We start from the raw sequence: 20,486 nt of genomic DNA on the forward strand, positions 1-20,486 counted from the left end.
CCTATTACACCACAGAATAAAATTCACAAGTACAGAGCTGTTAAGAAATTTGGATTTTACTGAATTACTCTACGCTGTTGTCAGAATGGCTTCTGTACAACTATTCACTGCAAATGTACAGAACAATGGTAAACAGTTTTTTTAAACAGTGACTGTTTACAATGCGGCATTAAAATTATAACAAAGTCAGAGAGCGGTCCGACAACTCTATTTTTAACTGGGCTTCACAGTTAAAAATAGTGGTTGCCAAGTTTAAAAAACAAAAAACAAAACACTGTTCTTACTCAATATAGACCATCATCACACGCGATTCATTACAGATAAAATATTGTCCTATGTACTTAACATATACCATGCTAGTACTTGGATAACAGTTACCATGCTCTGGTGTCCAGTCCTTCAGACACACGAGATCTGAACCCCCTCTGGTGTCCAGTCCTTCAGACACATGAGACCTGAACCCCCTCTGGTGTCCGGTCCTTCAGACACACGAGACCTGAACCCCCTCTGGTGTCCGGTCCTTCAGACACATGAGACCTGAACCCCCTCTGGTGTCCAGTCCTTCAGACACATGAGACCTGAACCCCCTCTGGTGTCCAGTCCTTCAGACACACGAGACCTGAACCCCCTCTGGTGTCCAGTCCTTCAGACACATGAGACCTGAACCCCCTCTGGTGTCCGGTCCTTCAGACACACGAGATCTGAACCCCCTCTGGTGTCCAGTCCTTCCTGTTCCTCAGCTCTTCAGCTCCTTCACACACACGTGCTCTCTGACAGCTGCTTCTTAATCACATAGAGCCTGGGGAACGCACCTCATTCAGCCAGCTGGACCCCCTCCCACATATCCCCCCCAAACCCCCCCAAATACCCCCCCCACCCCACCCCTGCCGCCACAGCAGCTGTGAGAGGTCCTGCTGACGCCCATGGAGATACCCAGGACACTCACGCACACACACACGCGCACACACACACACACACACACACACACGTGCGCAGACACACACACGTGCGCAGACACACACACACACACGTGTACACACGCACGCACGCGCGTGCACACACGCGCACACACACACACAGACACACGCGCGCAGACACACACACACACACATACACACGTGTACACACGCATGCACACACAGAAATGCACACAGACAGGCGCACACACACAGACATGCGCACACACGCGCGCACACACACACAGGCACAGACACAGGTAAGCTCTTTCTATCTGAGTCCCAGCTTCTTCTTTTCCTTCTGCTTCTTGCGCACCACCTCCATGTTCCTGTCCTTCCACATGCTCTTGCGCAGTTTAATTGGTCGGCTGCCCACGTACTTCCCTGGGGGGGCAGGAGGGACAGACAGCAAGGCAAGTCAATCCCATCATTCACTTGCGGGGGTCGTCAAATGTACAGGAGACCTGACCAACGTGTGTGAAGCTCAAATAATCAATATGCTATTAACCATGACCAAATGCTATGTATTCTGTAAGTTAGAACATAGCAAATGACAATTCCAAACAATGCCCCCCCTCTCCCCCCCCCACCGTTCATCTCCCTCATGGCGCACAGCCCCCCCCCCTCACCGTTCATCTCCCTCATGGCGCGCACGTAGTCGTTGGGGTCCTTGAAGCTGACGAAGCCGTAGCCCTTGGTCTTCCCCGTGCGCTTGTCCCGCACCACCTTGGCCTTCAGGAAGGAGGGGTAGCGGCTGAAGGCCCGGGCCAGGATGTCGTCGTTCACCTCGTTGCCAAGGTCACCGCAGAAGATCCGGAAATCATCTGGAGGAGGAATACGAGGGGGGGGATGTGTGTGCAAAGAAGACAAACGCACAGAGAAAGCAGAAGGGAAATGTTGTGTAAAAGCGCATGTGCACATATCGCATGTCGAAACGAAGATGACATATTAAGGTGAGAATGTCTGCCAACCAAGTTACACCTCCACCCGCTCCACCTCTTAGGAGTGCTCAGTTATGAGAAGGTCCTACAAACTATTTCAGTCGGAAGACTTTCATCAAGAGTCCACAAAACCATTTTGGAATTCTGATGAAATATTACCATGACTCAACAATATTGCGCAGTCACATTAATGGAGTCAAAGATCATTGTAAAAAATGCAAGCTGCTTGTATCACAGCCTGCTGGGGCCCTACCTGATTCCCACTCCAGCAGGCTGGCGTCCTCCCACGAGGTGCCTGCAGCCGTGCGGATGCACTTCTTCACCTTCTCCTGCCTCCCCTTCTTCTTGTCCTCGGCGCTGCCATCTGCTGGCTGGACCGGGGAAGTACAGCCCATAAGTAAGTAAGGCAAACCAGGAAACCGGTGAAATTAGAGCTCCACACAGGAATAAATAAGTAAATAAAATGTGCGATTCCTGCCTCTGTGTGGTGCAGTGCCAAAGGGCAGGTTTGGGACAGGGTTAGGGGTGGGGTTCTGGGCGGAGTTAGGGGTGTGGTTCTGGGCGGTTTGGGGGTTTAAGGCAGGTTTGGGGCAGGTTTGGGACAGGGTTAGGGGTGGGGTTCTGGGCGGAGTTAGGGGTGTGGTTCTGGGCGGGGTTTGGGGCAGGGTTTAAGACAGGGCTTGGGGCAGGGTTAGGGGTGTGGTTCTGGGCGGAGTTTGGGGCAGGGTTTAAGACAGGGTTTGGGGCAGGGTTAGGGGTTGGGTTCTGGGCGGAGTTATGGGTGTGGTTCTGGGCGGGGTTTGGGGCGGAGCCGCACCTCTGTGTGGCTGGGCTCGGACTCGGGCAGGGCGGGGCCGATCACGCCCTCCTCCCCTGCCGCAGGCTCCTTCTTCGCCTCCAGCAGCCCTGCGGCCACCACTGCAGCCTGCTGCTCCGCCACTGCAGCAGCCAGCTCCTCCTGAGAGAGAGAGAGAGAGAGAGAGAGAGAGGTAGGAGGAGGGAGGGTGTGTGTGTGTGTGTGTGTGTGTGTGGTGGTGTGTGTGTGGAGTGGTGAGTGTGGTGAGTGTGTGTTGAGTGTGTGTGTGTGAGTGTGTGTGTGTGTGTGTGTGTGTGTGTGTGAGTGGTGTGTGAGTGCGTGAGGTGGTGTGTGTAGTGTGTGTGGTGGAGGTGTGTGTGTGGTGTGAGTGTGTGTGTGTGTGTGTGTGTGTGTGTGTGAGTGTGTGTGAGTGTGTGTGTGTGTGAGTGTGTGTGTGTGTGTGAGTGTGTGTGTGTGTGAGTGTGTGAGTGTGTGTGTGTGTGTGTGTGAGTGTGTGTGTGTGTGTGAGTGTGTGTGGGCACACGTACCATGCGTGCCTGCCTCTGGGCGCGGAGGTCCGGTCTCTTGGGTGCGGGGGGGGTGGTGTAGACGGTGGGGGCCGCCTGGATCACGGTGGGGGTGAGTTTGGGCGCGGCCTGGACCGGCGGGCGCGGGGGCACTGACACCATCTGGCTCATTCCCCCCACCTGCAAGGGGGAGGGAACAGGGGGTCCGGTGAACAGAAGGGCTCCAAGGAGCCAAAATGGAGGACAATCGGGGGGAGGAACGGTCGAAAGTCAAAAGCAGAGCAAAACCCAACTCCAGACCAACCCCTAAAACCCTGTACCCCGCCCTGCTGCACGCTGTACCCCGCCCCACTGCACACTGTACCCTGCCCCACTGCACCCTGCCCTACTGTACCCCGCCCCACTGCACACTGTACCCCGCCCCACTGCACACTGTACCCTGCCCCACTGCACACTGCACCCTGCCCCACTGCACACTGTACCCTGCCCCACTGCACACTGTACCCTGCCCAACTGCACACTGTACCCTGCCCCACTGCACACTGTACCCTGCCCAACTGCACACTGTACCCCGCCCCACTGCACACTGCACCCTGCCCCACTGCACACTGTACCCCGCCCCACTGCACACTGCCCCACTGCACACTGCACCCTGCCCCACTGCACACTGTACCCTGCCCCACTGCACACTGTACCCTACCCCACTGCACGCTGCACCCTGCCCCACTGCACCCTGCCCCACTGCACACTGCACCCTGCCCCACTGCACACTGTACCCTACCCCACTGCATGCTGTACCCTGCCCCACTGCACCCTGCCCCACTGCATGCTGTACCCTGCCCCACTGCACCCTGCCCCACTGCATGCTGTACCCTGCCCCACTGCACCCTGCCCCACTGCATGCTGTACCCTGCCCCACTGCACCCTGCCCCACTGCACCCTCCCCCACTGCACACTGCCCCACTGCACTTCCACGCCCGTACTCGAGCAGCCGGGGGCGGTGCAGGGGTACGGCCTCAGCTCCTGTCCTCCCGCACGCTAACGCGTGTTCAGCAGCGGAGCGCTCACCCAGCACTACCACCGGACATCACGTCACATGACCGCTCCCCTTAAGCTGCCCGTGAAGGCCCAGAATGTCCTTGCAATAGAACAAACACTCAACTACAGCCCTGCAAATGTCTGGTTTCAATGCTGCAGCTTCTTTGTTCACTTTTTTAAAATGATTTTCACGCGAAAAAAGGGCTTTCACTTTTCAACCGAAAGCACTCCGCCCACAGTCCTGATTGGACGCGGTGTCTGATGCGGTGTCTAAGCCAACCCAGTGCTTTGTGGGTACTCACCGGAGGCATGGGGCCCATGGGTCCCATCGGCCCCATGGGGCCCATGTGGTGCTGGGGGGGGCCCTGCATGGGCGGAGCCATCATCATGGGCGGTGGAGGGGGGGGTCGTGGCATGGGGGGTGCCATCATGCCCTGAGGAGGGGGTCCACGCATCATTGGCATTCTCTGACCCCCTGAGACAGAGGGAGGGATGGGGGAGGGAGGGAGGAAAGGATTGATGAAATATATATTTTTTTTTAAAAGAGGGAGAGAGACAAAAAGGACAGGTGAAGAACAGAAAAGGAGCAAAACAGAGAGAAAGAAGGAGAGAGGAGAGAGAGAAAAACAGTGAAGAGTTTAGACTGAAGCTGAAGAGACTTCTAGACACAATTAAAGTCAGAGGGAAGATACTGTATTACATTCTGCCCTATGGGGGTGGACTGTAATGATGTAATGTAAGTACATACGCTGTGTGATGTAATGATGTAATGTAAGTACGTACGCTGTGTGATGTAATGATGTAATGTAAGTACATACGCTGTGTGATGTAATGTAAGTACGTACACTGTGTGATGTAATGATGTAATGTAAGTACGTACGCTGTGTGATGTAATGTAAGTACGTACACTGTGTGATGTAATGATGTAATGTAAGTACGTACGCTGTGTGATGTAATGATGTAATGTAAGTACGTACGCTGTGTGATGTAATGTAAGTACGTACACTGTGTAATGTAATGATGTAATGTAAGTATGTATGCAGTGTAATATAATGATGTAATGTAAGTATGTATGCAGTGTAATATAATGATGTAATGTAAGTATGTATGCAGTGTAATATAATGATGTAATGTAAGTACGTACACTGTGTAATGTAATGATGTAATGTAAGTATGTATGCAGTGTAATATAATGATGTAATGTAAGTACGTACGCAGTGTAATGTAATGATGTAATGTAAGTATGTATGCAGTGTAATGTAATGTATGTACGCTGTGTAATGTAATGATGTAATGTAAGTATGTATGCAGTGTAATGTAATGTAAGTATGTACGCTGTGTGATGTAATGATGTAATGTAAGTACGTACGCTGTGTGATGTAATGATGTAATGTAAGTATGTATGCAGTGTAATATAATGATGTAATGTAAATATGTATGAAGTGTAATGTAATGATGTAATGTAAGTATGTACGCAGTGTAATGTAATGATGTAATGTAAGTATGTACGCTGTGTGATGTAATGATGTAATGTAAGTATGTACGCTGTGTGATGTAATGATGTAATGTAAGTATGTACGCTGTGTGATGTAATGATGTAATGTAAGTACGTACGCTGTGTGATGTAATGATGTAATGTAAGTATGTACGCTGTGTGATGTAATGATGTAATGTAAGTATGTACGCTGTGTGATGTAATGATGTAATGTAAGTACATACGCTGTGTGATGTAATGATGTAATGTAAGTATGTATGCAGTGTAATATAATGATGTAATGTAAATATGTATGAAGTGTAATGTAATGATGTAATGTAAGTATGTACGCAGTGCAATGTAATGATGTAATGTAAGTATGTATGCAGTGTAATATAATGATGTAATGTAAGTACGTACGCAGTGTAATGTAATGATGTAATGTAAGTATGTATGCAGTGTAATGTAATGATGTAATGTAAGTACGTACACTGTGTAATGTAATGATGTAATGTAAGTATGTATGCAGTGTAATATAATGATGTAATGTAAATATGTATGAAGTGTAATGTAATGATGTAATGTAAGTATGTATGCAGTGTAATATAATGATGTAATGTAAATATGTATGAAGTGTAATGTAATGATGTAATGTAAGTATGTATGCAGTGTAATATAATGATGTAATGTAAATATGTATGAAGTGTAATGTAATGATGTAATGTAAGTATGTACGCAGTGCAATGTAATGATGTAATGTAAGTATGTATGCAGTGTAATATAATGATGTAATGTAAGTACGTACGCAGTGTAATGTAATGTATGTATGCAGTGTAATATAATGATGTAATGTAATGTAAATATGTATGAAGTGTAATGTAATGATGTAATGTAAGTATGTACGCAGTGCAATGTAATGATGTAATGTAAGTATGTATGCAGTGTAATATAATGATGTAATGTAAGTACGTACGCAGTGTAATGTAATGATGTAATGTAAGTATGTATGCAGTGTAATATAATGATGTAATGTAAATATGTATGAAGTGTAATGTAATGATGTAATGTAAGTATGTATGCAGTGTAATATAATGATGTAATGTAAATATGTATGAAGTGTAATATAATGATGTAATGTAAGTACGTACGCAGTGTAATGTAATGATGTAATGTAAGTATGTATGCAGTGTAATATAATGATGTAATGTAAATATGTATGAAGTGTAATGTAATGATGTAATGTAAGTATGTATGCAGTGTCATGTAATGATGTAATGTAAGTATGTATGCAGTGTCATGTAATGATGTAATGTAAGTATGTATGCAGTGTAATATAATGATGTAATGTAAATATGTATGAAGTGTAATGTAATGATGTAATGTAAGTATGTACGCAGTGCAATGTAATGTAATGTATGTATGCAGTGTAATGTAATGTAATGTAAGTAAGTACGCAGTGTAATGTAATGATGTAATGACTCCGCTCGGTACCTGATCTCTGCAGAATGTGTGGCACGAACGCTGGCCTCATCAGGGGCGGTCTGATGGGGGGCACGGCTGGGGGGTGGGGGGTGGGGGGGGGGGCGGCGGCGGAGGTGGAGAGAGGGAGAGGAAAAGTTAAAATCTCAAGGACCCATTCTTTGCAAACCAAGGGAACGCTTGTTTGGACGTACCAAGCATTTTGACAATCCGGAACTACTTAGTGGGTGCCTGGAACATTCAAATGCTTTCATTTTCTAATGCCTGCGGCCTCCTTTTTGAGAGTCAACCCAAGCTCGACACAGACATATTGCTGTCCGTTTAAAAAGACAAAGCAAGGTCAGCCGTGGGCAGTTTTGCCACTGAAGCACTGCGGACATGCTGAGACACACAGCCCACAGTAGGTACTGACTCACGGAACCTCCCAGAACCAGGAGCCGCTTCCAGACTCACCGGCGCCGTCTGGAAGAACGACGAGCCGAAAAAAAAACCCTCCGAATTTAAGGGAACTACTCGCCACGCCCACAAATCCAGAAGTCGGGGTTCGGTCTCCTTACCTGGGCCTACAAAGGTAGGGGGCGGGGGTCCCACGAACGTGGCAGCCCTCGCATCCAGGCTCTGCTGGACCTGCGACACAGGAGAGCGGCGAATGAACCCCGGGGAATCGTGGGAAAAAAACACAGAGCGGCCGAGGCCGAGAGAACGACTGCCCCACGACAGCTCTGCAGCAGGGCCGACCACGCGAACGTGCCAAACTCGGTCACAAAGTTTCCAAAACTCAGAGAACAAGAACCGGCCGCCTCGTCTACCTGCTGGTAGGTGTTGGTGCCAATGATCGGTCGGACAACGGGCATGGCAGGCACAGCGAGGGCCACGGGCACGGCCTCCACCATCGCTGGACTTCCTGGGGCAACGGGCACCGGACCGCCCAGAACCTCCTGCTCAAACCTTAGAGTGAGACAGAGGAACACCCCCCCCCCCACCATCAATAACAATGGATCAGTCCTGGAGCAAGCAGAGGCATTTGATTGGTAACTTCTATACAAAAAAAAGCATTTTTTCTTTGCAGAACCTGCTACAGTAAAGAACCCTCTTCGTCACAAACAACTGCAGAGGTTCTTGCCTTAAACAGCCCGAGTGCCAAAACGTTCAGCCAGTGATGGACTGTTGCTGTTAAATGCAATCAATAAAACTTTGTTATTGTTCAAGAGTGAGTGCATGTTGTTTTACCATCATCTTCAGATTTACTTTAAAGTTTATATATATTTTTTTAAACTGAGAATTCATCCTGATCTTTCCCTCTGAAGAAAACAACAAGCAACAAACATATAACCTTTGCGCAAACAGCGCAGAGACACAGGGCAATGTAACCCGATAGCCCTGGCCTGTACCATCTCATTTCAGCACGAAAGACCGTTGAACTCACAAAGCCATCTCGGCCTCCATCTCCTTGAGCCGCTCTTCTCCCGACTTCACCGCCATTCTCCCCTGGAAAGAGCAACACAGATCCAAGGACACAATTAAAGCGAACCCAATTCCTCTAAATTTATCCATTAAAACTCCTCTACACGGAATGTGTGTAGTTACGTGGTTAACACTACCTAACGATTTGTGTTAACAATTTTAAACGCAATAATTTATAAACGTTTTCCTTTAACTCGTTGAATAGTTAATAACGATTTATCTTTTGCAACAATACATGACGTCAAGATTCTGTCCTGCGGCGAGCTGGGTTTTGCGGATACAAATCATTCACATGTACAACATGTACATTTTGCTAAATCAACTCGTTTGTTCACTACTTTAGAAAAATACACTTTCGTGCACCTGTACCGTGATTGACTGAGTATTCGATCAAACCACGTAAGATGAACAGCTTTGACATTCTGATTACGTCTTGTCATAACATAAAACACATATAGTCAGAACAGACACTTTTTTTTAACCAGCAACTGGTTTGCGAGTTAGTTACTTAGGTAAACAATTAATTCGGGTGCAAGTGAATTTAAGTTCCGAATAGATCAGATTGTGTATTTTAGCAAAATATTTCCAACATTTACAATAGCTCTGAATGACATTCATTTGTAAACTACCTGGCTGATTAGGGGGAAAAAACTTTTCAGAGCAGGTAGGTATATAGCCAAATAACAAGTTATAAAAATATCTTTCTCCATAGCTAACGTCGCAACGTCAACATGGCCAATGTTAGACATAGTATAAGTTAATTCAAGTTAGATACTTAGCTACCCGGACAGGACGCAAATTGTCGAGCGAACATCAGTGTTTTCTGAAAGAAGCTACCTAACCCAAACAAGAACGGTAGCTAAAAGCAATCGCTGTTATTCATCAAGTTAGAAAAAGAGCGAACCTGTTGAAACATTCGCATATAAGCTAGCTAACACAGCTAACACAGTTAGCTAGCCCGGTCTGCTTCAGTTGGGTAACTTGCTCGCTAGCTGGGCGAGTGTTTCGCGTTCCATTACACATGTAATGAATACAAACCTTTGCGCCTGTCGCCAAAAATAAAAACGATCAAATTTCCACACGTATTTGAAAGCGCTCGCCAAAGTGAAGGCTGTTTATGTGAAATCACAGACTGGCTCGTCTAGTAGTAATACTCGCAGTCCTGTACTTCTCATCCTCCATTCAAAAGGGACGCTTACATATGACGTATTTTCTACCCAACGATCAGTATTTCTTGAAGTCAGCCTGCTTAGAACTCAAAGATCCAATACCGCCACCTATTGTGCTGGAGTTTGGGTACTATTTTTATGCTCTACATTTTAGGTGTACAACCATTGCTAAGAATTAAGCAGAAAAAACAGTTCTTAACAAGCATAAAAGGGATATTTAATCCGTAAAGGGTAATTACACCCTGGATCACTTCTTTTTTTGTTGTTGCAGTAAACGGGTTAGTATGCCTTCTGTATAATGAAAATTTTAAATCCATGCCGTTATTTCAACATTTCTTAAATAATATTAATTAAAAAAACTGGGAGAAAATGTCTTGGTGCTGGTTCTGCATTCCACTCTGGCCCCGCCCCAGTCATGCTATCAGAGTAACACATTGAGGCGACATAGCTCAGGTGGTAAGAGCGGCTGTCCGGCAGTAGCAGGGTTGCCGGTTCGGTCCCCCGCCCTGGGTGTGTCGAAGCGTCCCTGAGAAAGAAACCTAACCCCTAATTGCTCCCAACGAGCTGATTGGCGCCTTGCATGGCAGCCTTTCACCTTTGGTGTGTGTGTGTGTGTGTGTGTGTGTGTGTGTGTGTGTGTGAGAGAGAATGGATGAATGAGAAGCATCAATTGTAAAGCGCTATATAAATGCAGACCATTTACCATGGTGGCACCAGAGCCGTAGATACGACAGAATACTGCCAGCACCTGATTGGCTAGATAAGTTTTTCAAACCGGAGACACATGGCTGTGCCGCACGGTGGTGCAGTGTGTGCCTCACAGCAAAAAGGTCCTGGGTTCGAATCCTGGTCTAGACCTTTTTGTGTGGAGCTTGCATGTACTCCCCGTGTCTGCGTGGGTTTCCTCCCACATTCCAAAGACATGCAGGTAGGTTAATTGGAGAGTCTAAATTGCCCATTGGTATGAGTGAATGGTGAGTAAATCATGTGTGTGCCCTGCGATAGATTGGCAGCCTGTCCAGGGTGGATTCCTGCCTCTCGCCCAATACACGCTGGGATAGGCTCCAGCACCCCCCACAACCCTTCCCAGGATAAGCAGGCATTATAATGGATGGATGGATGGAGAATTTCCCCACATGCATGAGTGCATAAGCTAATGCTATTTATTTATTGACTATGTTAAATCAAGGTAGCAATCGTCTTATTCATGGTAGCCTTCAAAACATAAAAGAAAAGGACTCTATAATTATACTCATAGTATGACTACCAAATAATAAGAATCATCTCATCTCAATCTTTATTATGAAAAGTATTAATTTATACAGCACATTTTATGAATAGACTCAGTTGGAGAGGGGTTTGAGAATACATGGCAATGGCATTCATATTCAAAAACTGAATTTTACAGTCAAAAGTCAAGTGGTTGTGTTTCAATGTTTTGTCACCGCTGCAAAGCGTAATGACAGGCATATTTTTTGACCAGAAGATGTCACTAGAGACGCAGGTGTCAAATGTTTCATGACACCGACGCTGCAATTGACGCAATTGCTTCAACTGTGTTATTGCTTCAGAAAGCTTCGCTCTGCCCATCACTCATATGGACCATATTAACAGTATATAAATGGACAATGAGACGCCAATATTTTATAGCAAAGAGGAGTCTGTCAAAGGAGTCCAATGCAATGCTGAGGTGAATTATGGATTGTCATTATGTAACAGTTATGTGTGCGGTCATATTAAAAAAACTTTGCAATTAGTGTTGATACATTTGTCAGGTTCTTGTCAGAGTCAGCTTCAGTTCAATTTACACTACATGGCTAAAAGTCTGTGGACACCTGATGTTGAGGATTGACCCTTTCTAGCTGGCTGGATAAATGTATTGACCACTACAGAGCTCCTATTAGAGAGCACAGAAGTCAACAAGTGTAGGGTAATGGCTTTAATCTTTTGTGCAAGGACAGTAACAATTTCAGGTGGTTATGTTGTACAGGATATGCATTGTATACAAATTGTAGTTTCTGAAAATAAAGCACAAAGACATAGTACATAAAGAAGACTTATCTTGATTATCTATAATGTCATGTGAATAATAAGCTGTTTATCATTAACGATCAACCACTGAAATAAAATACACACTATCCATAATATACACAGGGGATAATACATGAAAATAATAATAATAAACCGGAGCAGTTAAACTTAGCATTAAGATTTACCTTCACTGGAACTAAGGGGCCAAGCCCAAACCAGGAAAAACAGCCCCAGACCATGGGGTGTCCAGATACTTTCGGTCATATAGTGTAACAGGGAGGTAGCTTACAGTAATCCTGGGTGACGTCTTGTTTATCACAAAACATCCTTTTAATCCCGTGATAGCAACAGTATATTTGATAGCCCATCACGCAGCAAATTTCCATAATTAATTCACTGTTTAATCTGACTGGTGATTGGCACGGCCCAGGCCATATGCACACACACTTTGAGATATGTCCATTTAAGGTCGGCATGAAGCCTAACTGATTTCACTACGCAAGTATTTGTGTAAGTATTTTTCTTTTCTGATGAAGCAGGTAGAGGAAATGTAAATGAGGTCAAACACAAAGCAGTCGCCTCCATGTGATGCCCGTGAGTAGAGCCAAGATTTAATCTCAGTCATGTGGCTGTCTGGGCCGTCAAGCTGAATTTTAGCTTTTATTCTCCCGACGTCCCCGTAACAGGACCCTGCACAGGACTTTTTTGTGGGCATATACTGAGAACTGTGACTGCAGTCTGGGGGGGGGTTGGGAGGGGGGGGGGGGGGAGTCGAGGGTACATTGTGACGGCGAAGGGCACCTGTGGCCAAAAAAAAAAGAAGGTTGCAGCCAAAAGGGCACCTTTGCCGTCTCTGGGGCAGCAGGCACATTCTTCAGGATGTGTCGGTGTCGATCCGTGCCTGCGCACAGCTATTTCGTTTTTCTTTTTTTGGTAAGAAGAACAAACGCTTCACAAATTACACCGCTGGACACACCATAAGTGTCCAACGGTGTAATTTGTGAAGCGTTTGTTCTTCTTGCTCTTCTACTGTAAGCGGAAAACAATAATATGATGCTGTTACAGTACAAGGGTGGTAAAGAAGTGAAACATGGATGCACAAACAACACCAGGACACATTTACATCTAAGACAAACAGTATCCTACTGGTATGTTCCATACCAATAGATTTTTTTAAAATACAAAAGTATTGGCAGAGTTGTGTCAAATCGTTTGTTTTCCTGCTGCACTAATCAAATTTGTATTTCCAAAACAAACAATGACTATGAGCCAGAGCACAATGTTTGCACTCACTGGCTACATTAAATCACTTTATTAATTCATGTCACAATTTATTGTTCCCGTAGCCTTTGCTATGCTGTCTGACAGCTGTGTTCCCGCTCACGCGTCCTTCAGTTTACTTTTTTTTTTTTGGATTTGCGTGTCTTCAAGTGCTAGTCTCTTAGAAAACATGCGGCACCTACAATGACACGCATTTATAACCAGCGTGCGGTAGACATGGCAGAGCATTGTCCATGTAGGAAAATTAGGTACACAAAACGTCAGCGACCATTTCAACACTGGAAGGCTGTTTTCTACTGATAAGACAGCCTACTGGGCCATGCAGAAAATCAAACAGATAACTTGGTATTCTGCTACATTCCCGTTCATAATATACATCAGATTTTATTCAAAGTTCGGAGATATTGGGATGGACATTACTCCCAGCACCAGTATGATACAGGAGGTCTGGACGTTTTTTTTTTTTTGGCATGTATAAATGGTGTGGAGATATGGCTATTGGTTAAAGAATCTACATAAGTCATTGATTGGCTAAATAATCAACAAACCAGGTTCCCTAGGTTTTTATTGGCTGCTGATTGGAAGCTGTGCATACCATGAAAAATAAATGTTGTCTCAAATTCACATGCCAGGATTTGTCCAGGAAACCGAAATCTAAATTATTTGATGATGTTTTAATATTTTTTTCTTCCATAAACAGCTGAGAAATATTTTTAAATGATTCTTACAAAGAAAAAAACAAAACAAAAACATAGAGAAGCCTGTGTCGAAAATGGCTTGCTTTCCCCAATGGCTTCACACCAGGTTTTCACTGTGTGTGTTTAATTGGGTGTTAATAAGAACATTAAGTCCTGTGCAATCCTTTCTACACGTAATATGTAAATGATGTTCTTGCCACTTTTGTGCAGGCTAGGAAAGCTAAGTTGAAAATGCCTAAGCATTGCCCCTTCTCAGCACGTGAAGAAAGCAAAACGCTTTTTTCTTTTCCCAAAAATGTAGAGACCGACAAGAAATGGGTTTTATTTCTGGAACCCACAGGCACTGCAATATTGCAATAACCCCTACAGTTAGTATTTGCAGTGGCCATTTTCACCCAGAACTTGTTGCACTTGAACTACCATAATCACAGCCAACAGTAAATTGTAAGCACTGTTAAAATTAAAAAAATTAAAAAATTTAAATTACATGCACGGTTTGTATTTTACCTTCAGGATTTACGTGGGTTAAAACAACCCAACCGCCTGCAAACAAATGTTGACATTATGACTCACACCGAGATTGATCGATCCACAACATAGCAACCGTAACAAAACAACCACGCTTTGAGTGGGCGAGGACTGACGCAGTAGAGCTGTTGGACTTACTGTTTGCACGAACTCAGCCTCTAGGCTGTTACTGAAGAACCAACGAGACGCCAACGAGATGCCGCTATTTTCAATGCGCGAGACTGGAGGCCGCTCGTATCACTTTCTGTTCGGCCTCTCGTACAACGGATACTGATAACGCACAAGATTCAAGTCTCCGATTCGTGATACAAGATATGTACGCCTTGTAGTAGTTGTGCTGTAGAATTAGTTACATTACAGCATCAAGGTTAGAATGCAAAATCATCACGATTCACGATTAATTCTAGACATTAACGTATGAAATTATTTCTCATTCTCAAAATATAACTCGCTATAAAATAGGTAGTGTGGAAGATAGTTTTCCACTTTCCATGCACCTCCATCGGAGCATCAGGAATTTTAGGAGGCTTATTCTTCAAACATTATAGCACAGCCCTTCGAAGTTGCAGCTTTATGACATCATTATTTGTGCTGAGAAGCCAAAAAATCGTTACTTCCGCTGGCAAGCACTAGGAGAGAAATCCTGCCCCCCCTAATCCATCCATTATCTATACCTGCTTATTCCAAAATCATGGGAGGTGCCGGAGCCTAACCCAGCTTGCATTGGACAGTTTGTCCTTTGCCGGGCGCACACCCCATACACTCACACTCGCAGACACAGGGAGAACATGCGAACTCCACGCAGAAAGGCCCAGGCCAGGACCTTCTTGTTCTGAGGGAACCGTGCCACGCACTGCACCAGCGCGCCACCCTGTTTAAATATTTTCTCTTTTAAATGTATGTGGTTACTTGTGGTTTCTGTATTTGTACTGGTTTCTTTGTATAATGTCTGAGTGCTTTATTATTTCTTCAGTTTGACATGGGGGTAATTTGGGTGCAGGAATGTTTTGCACTTTGGTCACAGCCATGGCTTGGGATGTGGATTTTAAAAATGGTTTCTTTGTAATGTTGGACACCTTTTGCCTTTTACCTGATTTCCTACCGCTGACTTTGCAGGACGTACGTTTAAACTGTTTTGAAATTTTTAACCAATAATGAAATTTAAGCAGTCGTAACTTCCACACTGTATGTCCAATTTTCATGAAACATAAGCTCATGAATGAGCACTGCAGATTTTCCAATTGAACTAAAGTCTGTCTGGATAGAATGTCTGCCGTTTTGAACTTTTTGAAAAACAGTTTTATTCCCCACCAAAAGTATTTTTTGTCTGGGGACCAATCTGCACCCAAACTGCGGTGCATGTTTTTTGGACCCTGATGCACCGATAGGCTTTAAACCAGTCCAATCGAACAAGTAACGTGGCCCGCCAACAACCAATTTAAATTTAAAATTGGCCAGGTGAGGTGGCTGACTGGCTTAGAGGGCTTACCAGGTTGCATCACTTTGATCTCCGGGAACCTGGGTGTCAGGCAGACATGTTAGCGAGAGCTCAGCTCTTTGGATCTGCGCGGGTCTTGTGACCTTCCATCGGCATATATGGCTTTCATATTCCGTACAAGCCAGCCCCTGTTTGCTCCAAGCGATAGAAAGACGTCAGCAGATAACTGTCCAAGCGTCAGCACATTTTGGAAAGAAGAAAAGAAAAGAAAGGACACTCCCCTCCTCTCTCCCCCCTCTCTCTGTTTGTGTGTCTGTCTCTCTCTCTCTCTCCACTCTCTGTCTCTCTCTCTCTATCGCTCTCCCCCCTCTCTCTCTCTCATTCTCTCGCACACGGACACCAAGTATATTTAAACTTTTTATATTCTGATACTCAATTGATTCAATGTTTAACGGGTAAACAAATGTTACGTGGAGACAAAACATTTCTCCCAGTCGATATATGTTTAGTGTAGAGCCATGCTTTTTATGCGTGCATTGTCTGTCGTATTGACTGAGCCCATACTTCTCCGTACATAAATTGAGTTTGATCCTTTGGACAGACTAGTCATGCAGAACTGGGAGGATTAACCCTTTTTGACAGGGATAATGTTCTACAGACGGCTCATTAACTCTGCTCATATATCATACAGCGTTGACAAACATCATATTTTCAAACACGTTTGTGCTTAAATAAAACACGGACTCACACAGGACGATTACAACTACCGAGGCCAAATTAGTTTGAAACATCGTCTGGAACATCAAAATGCAAATACATCAATGAGTGGATGAAGTTAAAGTTCTGCGATTCCCCCTGGAAAACAAAGCAGGTGACGGAATAACAGCGCTGCTAGCTCTCTTGTGAATGACCTGCCTAATTTGAGGTTCCATGTGGCCACAAATGTCATTAATTTGATAAATGACCTCGCCAAAGTTATTTTGAATTTTCATAGTCATACCTGCTCGGTTGACTGGACTTGGCTTGGCCTGTAACTTCCAATGTATATATTCATAGTGTTTTATTGTTTATATTTTCCGTTGCCTTATTTTTTCTGTTTTCCATTTCTTTTAACTGCAAATGCTCTTCTGTGAAGCACTTTGGGCTGCAAACCATTGTATGAAAATTATTATTATTATTATTATTATTATTATTAATAATAATAATAATAATAATAATAATAATAATAATAATAATTATTATTATTATTTTTATTATTATTATTATCTACTGTACAACCGTTTTTGACCCAGGTCTGATTAAAAGACTGGGATATACTTACATAGACTGGTTAATTGCATTACTTTCAAATTATTGGAGGACCTGCAGCCAGAAGAAACATTATTGTCATTTTTGAAGGGTCAATTAGACCCAAATAATTTTAGCCTGAAAGCACTGGTGCTTTGGTTATGTCACAGAATAATAACAGGTAATTAATTCTCTGAAAACACGAACCTTTGCCCAAAAATTATTTATTAATTAGTAAACAAATCTATCGGCCTATGTTTTTAATGTTGCCGTTTGAAAAATCCAACAAGACCAATGGGTTAACGTAACTTAACGTTCAGAGAACACAATATTAGAATTAGAGCATAGAGCACCGAATTTTATCCTCAGTAAAACTTTTCATATTATGTATCTAAATTTACTAACCAGTACACGTTTTATTATTATTATTATTATTATTATTATTAATAATAATTGTAATAATAATAATAATAATCATAATCATAACAATAATAATATAGTTTGTTGTATTTGTTGAGTGCTTTTCCCAAGAGCAAAACGCTGTACAGCACAACCAATACAATATGAATAATTACGAATAAGTAAACATAAGCAAAACAAATTTCCATGGAACAAGAAGGTAAAATACACAATTGTGATATGTGTTACGTCAGTGACAATTAAAGGGAAAATGTCTAGCTAGAGCACGTTTAGTTTAGTGAGCATTAAACTTATGTAGAGAGTCTGCAGACCTGATCTCTGCGGGAAGGGCACCCTTTTGAGGGTGACTACTGAAGCGTCTCGGTAGTCCTGGAAATTTTTTAAAATAAATATTCCAAAGCGGGGAAGCAATTCCCAGAACGCAGCAGTCCAAACCGAGTGGATCCTGTTCCGGCTGGATCGTCCGGCACGAATTAAGCACTGCAGTTGTCATTACATCCTGCTGGGAGATTTTCCAGTTAGTTATTTCGTGAGAAGCTGGTTATCAGATTTCTATTTTCCAGGCCAAGCATAGCTGAAAGACTTCGATGGCATGAGCGATAGGCAGAATTTTGAATGACGAAATCGCAAAATGGACATTCAACGGTACCTGAATTTGCGTGAACCTATGATACAGTTTAACACAGCTTAAATTGTACAGCAGCATGCCACACATATGGTAAGTATCGAAATAAAAAAATAAGGGTCGCGGACATTTGCAGCACGTCGTTGGAGCCAGGAGAGCAGCACACTGTCAGTAGACGCCCCTGCCCAGAGCGCAGCTTACAGCCTTCAAAAACAACCGATTTCAATGGCTTACCGAAGCTATTAAGTTCAAGCCCATCGCTCAAGGCTACAGTTGTCCCGCTCCACTTGGGACTTTAAACCAACAATCTCAGTGTTACTGAGCCCAATACCCCAGCCTCTGTACTACACTGCCACCCAACACATAATACTGCACATCGTTAAGGGAATAAGGCGTGTATGACGGTTGGGCTCGAAGGTCGTTATTTAGGTCAGTGGCCTCTCAGGAAATGTGAAAAAAGTCCCTTTCAAAATACACTTTTTTCTTCTTCTGATAGTTAGTGGCAATGGCCAATTGTATTGGCAAACCAGCCTCCAGGCTGGTCACTGCAACCCCCCCCCCCCCTTCTCAATCGGGAACGGCATGCAAGCGTGCGCCAGCAAGCAGGCAAGCGCGAAGCATTTACTGTAGAACACTTCACACAGGCTTCATTTCACAGTTCACATGTCCCGACGTTACAATCTTGACTAGAGTGTCGCTAATGGAGGTCAGGGGTGGGTAATAAGGCTATAAAACAGAATGGAAGCAAAAATAATAGTACTCTCCCCAGTCAGTAGTTCATAGACCCCCCACATTCTGAATACAGATATCACATGTAAATATTTCTTTATTTTTTAATCAAGCATCACATGTGGATTGCTCTTCAGCATTGTGATTTATTTCACAGATATATTCCCTAGAATGATCAATTGTCAGTAACATCTTCTTCTTTAAATACACATTTTAGCTGGTGGACAGTAAAGCCTGATCTCAAATAAAGAACACCCAGAAGTAACATATAAACTTGGCTTCCTGCCCTAAACCATCAGTCTGTTTTTATTTATTTAATGAGCATATATTGACATAATGTGTGTTTTGTTAATTAAGTTGCTCCTTCTGCCATATAAGACTCCTCTCATCTCCCCAACCTCACCCATTTCTTTCTCCTTGACATGAAGAGAAGGTAAGAAAAATGACGTTTCTTTGTTTTCTTGGCAATAGAGACAAAAAAACCTTTCAAGTTCTAACCTTATTTTAAAAATGTTGCTAACTTTGTTCAGACTAAAATGTATGCTGTTAATTTTTTTCCCATTGCATTTTTGACACTGATGAACATACTGTCACACTGATAAAGTCAACCTGTGCAAGATTAAATTGAAAGTTAGTTAAAAGTGAAAAGCATGGTCAATGAAGGTATTGAGAATAGATACTCTCTCAAATATTGTTAGATAATTTACAATTCATTGTCTTTTGACTGTAATTTTAACAGTGCCGTTATATAGAACAAATAAAGCAAATCAGCTTGCAGGGATTTTTTTTGCCTGAATTTATATAGTTCTATACTTTTTTTTTTTGCTTTCAGTTCTACAGTATATGCCCTGCTAATGAAATATGATTATTGTATAATCATAGTGGTTCCAAACCTTTTCTATGCCACAGCATTCCCCCGCCTCAAATGAATGACTAAAATCCTGTTTACCTAAACCCTGGAACAGTCCTCCACCTGCTGCATCCCTAAATTGTGTTGTCTTTTTCAAGTGCACACTGACATTCAGAAGGCTGCAGTTCTTCATTAATCAGCACGGTGGGGCTTTAATAAAAAAAGGCTTTTTAGTCCAGTAAAAAACTTTCCCCTCGCATATTAAAACGGCATTCGTGGAATTCTGATCTGAGACGGTAAGCGCAAAACGGAAATGAATGCAATAGGTCATGTAGCATCCAACCAGAAATTTGAATATAGCAGACCGGAATTTCATCAGTTTGTTTGCATAGCTGGCAAAATTTTTATTAGGAGTTATGGAAGTTAACAGCAACACAAGCATGGTGGCCCAGTTTGGTACGTGTAGGTATTGCTGATTTTGTATAAGAACACATCGCATCTTCTAAGGAATATGTAAGAAGCATGTACCGAACTGCGAGAGACACTTCCTCTCTACAGAAATAGCAAATCTATTATAAAAATCTGCACTCTTATGCAAAAAGGTGATTTGTTAAGTGATTTATTCATCCAGAAATATTTGTAGAATGAGACACTTTCTGTGAGCTAGGGATTAAATAAAGGTTTAAATAAATCTACTTCAGGCTATGGCAATTCTCAATGAAACTGGAGAGGCAATTTTCCAACTTCTGTACTTC

General features: G+C 43.6%; 1 protein-coding gene across 2 annotated transcripts; it reads right to left on the minus strand.

The window, feature by feature from the left end:
- Positions 1-40: 40 nt before the first annotated feature.
- Positions 41-8,766, minus strand: rbm42 (RNA binding motif protein 42). 2 transcript variants are annotated; one of them, XM_064305235.1, is made up of 10 exons: positions 8,638-8,766; positions 8,021-8,159; positions 7,769-7,838; positions 7,224-7,289; positions 4,561-4,733; positions 3,242-3,400; positions 2,715-2,855; positions 2,151-2,268; positions 1,586-1,780; positions 41-1,340 (listed from the first exon to the last, which is right to left on the minus strand). In XM_064305235.1, the coding sequence occupies exons 1-10, from the start codon at positions 8,763-8,765 to the stop codon at positions 1,228-1,230; spliced, it is 1,302 nt and encodes a 433-aa protein (XP_064161305.1). In that variant the 5' UTR covers position 8,766; the 3' UTR covers positions 41-1,227. The 2 variants fall into 2 exon arrangements, with proteins under 2 accessions (XP_064161305.1, XP_064161297.1); XM_064305227.1 differs by having other exon boundaries at positions 1,547-1,780.
- Between the last annotated feature and the right edge of the window lie 11,720 nt (positions 8,767-20,486).

Source organism: Anguilla rostrata, chromosome 1 (assembly GCF_018555375.3).
Source record: "Anguilla rostrata isolate EN2019 chromosome 1, ASM1855537v3, whole genome shotgun sequence".
Lineage (NCBI taxonomy): Eukaryota > Metazoa > Chordata > Actinopteri > Anguilliformes > Anguillidae > Anguilla > Anguilla rostrata.

Coding starts and splice junctions, on each gene's coding strand:
- rbm42 (XM_064305227.1), bottom strand. CDS start 8,765: ATGGATAAATTTAGAGGAATTGGGTTCGCTTTAATTGTGTCCTTGGAT. Junction 3,401..4,560: donor CCATGGGCCCCATGCCTCCG/GTGAGTACCCAC, acceptor TCCCCCTTGCAG/GTGGGGGGAATGAGCCAGAT. Junction 2,269..2,714: donor CCGAGCCCAGCCACACAGAG/GTGCGGCTCCGC, acceptor TCCCCGGTCCAG/CCAGCAGATGGCAGCGCCGA.